Here is a 4,464-nt window from a genome sequence, read left to right on the forward strand (position 1 = left end):
AGTTAATAGTATTTATATTAAATTATTCTTTGTTCTTTTATCTCAAATTGCTTTCTCACGTACATGAATTGTTTCACTTTTTGTTATGCTCTTAAATTATAATATTAATCAAGGTACTTCTCATAGTCAGTTGCTGACTTTATTAAAATATAGCTCGATTAAATTGGTTGTTTTTTATACGATTTTCTTAACATATGATTTGTTCTTCTCAAAATAAACATATAAAATGGTTCTAATACTTAATTGCTTAATGTGTTTTTTTTTCTTCTAGAGTTAACTAACGCAGCTTTACTTGAAACACGGAGTATTCCTGATTTACTACAGGTAATTATTTGAAAAATCTTAGTTTACGCATAGTTCAGATGGTTTCTATCTCTTTGTAATCTTTCCTTAAAAAATACATGTACAACTAAATATATTTTAGTTAATAGTATTTGTAAAATGCTACGATTGTTATGTGTTTATTTTACTTAGCTCGGTTAATAATTTAATTTACTTCATATCTCGTTCTTATTGTTTCTTGTATTATTGAACATTCTTAAGCCAAAAAATATATTTTAAATTGTAATTTGCATCTCCATAAGTATTATAAAATCACGTATCTTGTTTTGGATTATTAAAACGGCTATTCCGCTATCTTTCAAATAATATTAATATCAAAATAAATATTAATAATTAATGGCTGCTCTTGCTAGTCCCCCACTACACCTCATATCCTTTGATTGGGTGGGTAGACCACGCCTCCAGCAAGCCCCGTCCCCACTACGCTACCTGTCCTGTGATTGGCTGAGTAGACCACGCCTCCACTTAGTCCAACCCCCCACCAGAGCGCACAAAACTAGTTGAATCTCTTTCAAACCTCACTACATCTTGTGTACTCGCACGGTACACATCATGTTCTGTCTCCTTTCAAACCCTTGTCTATCTAGGGTTTGAATGAATCTTTATCATGCGACAGTGGTCAAACCAAGTTGCATTTCTATCCATCCTTTACATACAACAGTGGTCAAACCAAGTTGTATTTAAATCCTTCCTGAACATGCGACAGTGGTCAAACCAAGTTGCATTTCTATCCATCCTTTACATACAACAGTGGTCAAACCAAGTTGTATTTAAATCCTTCCTGAACATGCGACAGTGGTCAAACCAAGTTGCATTTCTATCCATCCTTTACATACAACAGTGGTCAAACCAAGTTGTATTTAAATCCTTCCTGAACATGCGACAGTGGTCAAACCAAGTTGCATTTCTATCCATCCTTTACATACAACAGTGGTCAAACCAAGTTGTATTTAAATCCTTCCTGAACATGCGACAGTGGTCAAACCAAGTTGCATTTCTATCCATCCTTTACATACAACAGTGGTCAAACCAAGTTGTATTTAAATCCTTCCTGAACATGCGACAGTGGTCAAACCAAGTTGCATTTCTATCCATCCTTTACATACAACAGTGGTCAAACCAAGTTGTATTTAAATCCTTCCTGAACATGCGACAGTGGTCAAACCAAGTTGCATTTCTATCCATCCTTTACATACAACAGTGGTCAAACCAAGTTGTATTTAAATCCTTCCTGAACATGCGACAGTGGTCAAACCAAGTCCCATTTCTACCCTTCCTTAACATACAGCAATGGTAAACCCAAGCTGCTCCTTTCAAGCCCTTGCCTATGTTATATGTCTAAAAGTTCTTCATGCATGTACTGTTTAGTCTTTCTTGCTAGATAATTTGCTTTAGTAGTTGTGACTTGGTGTTAGTGGTTTGAATCTTTGCATGTTTTTTTTTAAATAACTAATGACCTTGACCTACTTGTATTATTGGTTGTTTGAAACTTTATCTTTAAAATAGTTTCTCTGCCCACATGCAACTCCTCCTTTTAGATGTACTTATTCCCCCACCTCTTTACCACACTCAAATCTTCCCCCACTCTGTCTATCTATATCCCCCACCACTTAGGGTGGGTATAAATGAGAGAGCATATTGGTTAATAACATCATTCTGTTGCCAGCCTGCAGAAAAGCCATGGACCCCTGCTTAAGAAAGACTACCAAGCCAATGAAGCCAGTGGCAGGCATGAAGAGATCTAAACTTCAGGAGGCGTTGACTGGAGGTGTTAAGAAGATGAAATCATCAACTCCTTCTGAAACCCTGGTCAACAAGACTCTGTCGCAGCCGGGATCCTCTTCATCTGCCGCCAAGACTCTTTCGCAGCCAGGCAAGACTCTGTCGCAGCCGGGATCCTCTTCATCTGCTTTGTCTGACGATGCAAAGAAAACAACTACAATATCAACTCAATCTTCCCTTGCCGCCAAGACTCTTTCGCAGCCAGGATCTTCTTCTGCTTTGTTTGAAGATAGATTGAAGAAACCTTCTTCTGGTAACACTTCGTCGAAGAAACGGTCTGATTCATCGTCTTCCTCTTCTTCTTCTTCGTCATCATCTTCCTCGTCTTCTTCATCGTCCTCGTCCTCTTCTTCTACGTCATCGCCCAAAAATCAAACAATTAAGTCCCCTCTATCCATGCTTCTCTCTCCCATAATTCTCTCCTTGCTATCTCCTATTAAATCTCCAGAAAAGCCATCCACTCCCAAACGTAAGCCATCTCCAAAACCTCAACCACATAGCCTAACTCTTCCTAATTTAAATTCCTCCTCGAACCAAATGCCTGACATAGATTCTCCTGAAATTACCATTCCAAACCCCCCACCCAAATCCCTCCCTGCTGCACCCACCGTTGTTAGAAAACTCTTTACTAAAACTGAATCCTCAAAAGAATCCCTTCCCCCCCATTCAAACCCTTCTGAAAAATTGGTAAAACTCATGGCCAAAAGACGAGCTGCATTTAAGCCCAAGCCACAATGTTCTTATATTTTCCAAAAAGGGGTGAAAAAAGGTGAGCGTTGTGAAAAGTCCTGCTTTTCTGATGCTAATGTGTGCAGCCTCCACACTAAGGGGAAAAGCAGGATGGTACCCACTCAACCTAAAATTATTAGCAGCAAACCTGTCGCTACCAATCCTCAGTCATTTGAAAGACCATCAATAATCGTCAAAAGCCAGGCTCAGGAAAAATCTTGTACATCTGATCCAACACCGAGCACCTCACGTGTTGTTGTGATAGACAAGATTTTGCCTAGCCAACCACGAACGTCAGGCTTTGCTCGACCCTGTCGTCCACCACAAATTCAAGCTAAAAAAACCAGAATTGATAGGCTACCCAAAAATCGTAAATTCGAAATTCTTTTGATGACACCAAACGGTGAAGTCATTTTAAGAGAAGGAAATGACAGGTTCCGACTTAAATTACCCAGAGGCATGACCATCCCGAATACAACCCACCGATACTACATAATTCGTGATCGGTCTTCGGGATGGGCATCTGTAACATTATAAATTGGTTTAGTTTCAAATTGATCTTAATTATCCTCTAAATTCTCCTTTAGTATGCAAAAATTGGGAACGCATTTGTTATAGCCTAACAAATGCGTTCCCAATTTTTGCATTTAAAGAGTGACCTTGAGATTTTAGAAATAGATTATTTTAATCAGAGATTTCCATCTAATTTATTCATAAAACATTAGAAACAAATTTGTTATATCCTAACAATGTGTTCGCAAAGTTTCATGTATAATATTTTGATAAAGTTATTTTAGAAAACATATTGATTGTTCAAGTTGTCCAATATTACATCAACATTTTTCTATATTGTAAAATTAACTATTCTAAGGACATTTAAAAGATATATTATGTTTATCTCGTGTTTTGCAAAAAGATCTTCATTGCCATTGTGTATAAATTAAGTGTAACACTTTATGATATAACTCAATATATTTTCATAATCCTCAAAGGCATCTAGGCATACAAACACAAAATTTATTTGCATTAACTGTTTAAGGTTAATTCCTTTACATTTCATCTTTGTTAACAGGTTTACTTGAATAGTAGTTGTACATTTTATACTTAAGTAGTGTTGAACTTTACAAGACATAGAAAACAAACATATAAATGGTTAGCAACCATAATACTTTGTTACCATTCGTTTTTTAGTATGGAAATAAATATGATAGAAGTTTCTATGTTTGGTTTTTCTTATTAAAACCCCTACTGATCCATTTTTAATATTGCAAATTACTAAGACGTAAAGATGTATCGTTTTTATGATCAATACAGTTGCGGAAATTTTATTAGCTTAATAACTTTGTCCAACAATTAGGTCAAGGTTAAACTGAAGAGTTTTTAAAAAATAATAAAATCAGCTACATATCTTCTGATTCACTCTCTGAACTAAAGGATAAACTTCTTCGAAAATTACCACAAAACTTTTTAGTTGTTGTCAAATTTATACTTAAGTAGTGTTGAATTTTATTAGACATAGCCAATGAATATATAAATTATTAGTAGCCATAATACTTTGTCTACATTCGTTTTGTAGCAAGAATAGGAATAAATATACCAGAATTTTATGTT

At 35.9% G+C, this 4,464-nt stretch overlaps 1 protein-coding gene across 1 annotated transcript; it reads left to right on the forward strand.

Moving 5' to 3' along the window:
- Positions 1-269: 269 nt before the first annotated feature.
- LOC128981971 (uncharacterized protein DDB_G0271670-like) lies at positions 270-3,390 on the forward strand. The gene is made up of 2 exons (XM_054400995.1): positions 270-324; positions 2,009-3,390. Exon 2 carries the CDS (start codon positions 2,023-2,025, stop codon positions 3,388-3,390), a length of 1,368 nt encoding a protein of 455 aa, XP_054256970.1. The 5' UTR covers positions 270-324; positions 2,009-2,022.
- Positions 3,391-4,464: the final 1,074 nt, after the last annotated feature.

The sequence above is a fragment of the Macrosteles quadrilineatus genome, unplaced genomic scaffold, assembly GCF_028750875.1.
Source record: "Macrosteles quadrilineatus isolate MER2022 unplaced genomic scaffold, UCM_ALF_1.0 Scaffold_65__1_contigs__length_644622, whole genome shotgun sequence".
Lineage (NCBI taxonomy): Eukaryota > Metazoa > Arthropoda > Insecta > Hemiptera > Cicadellidae > Macrosteles > Macrosteles quadrilineatus.

Bases quoted from the DNA above. Each gene is read 5' to 3' on its own strand.
- LOC128981971 (XM_054400995.1), top strand. From the start codon at position 2,023: ATGGACCCCTGCTTAAGAAAGACTACCAAGCCAATGAAGCCAGTGGCA.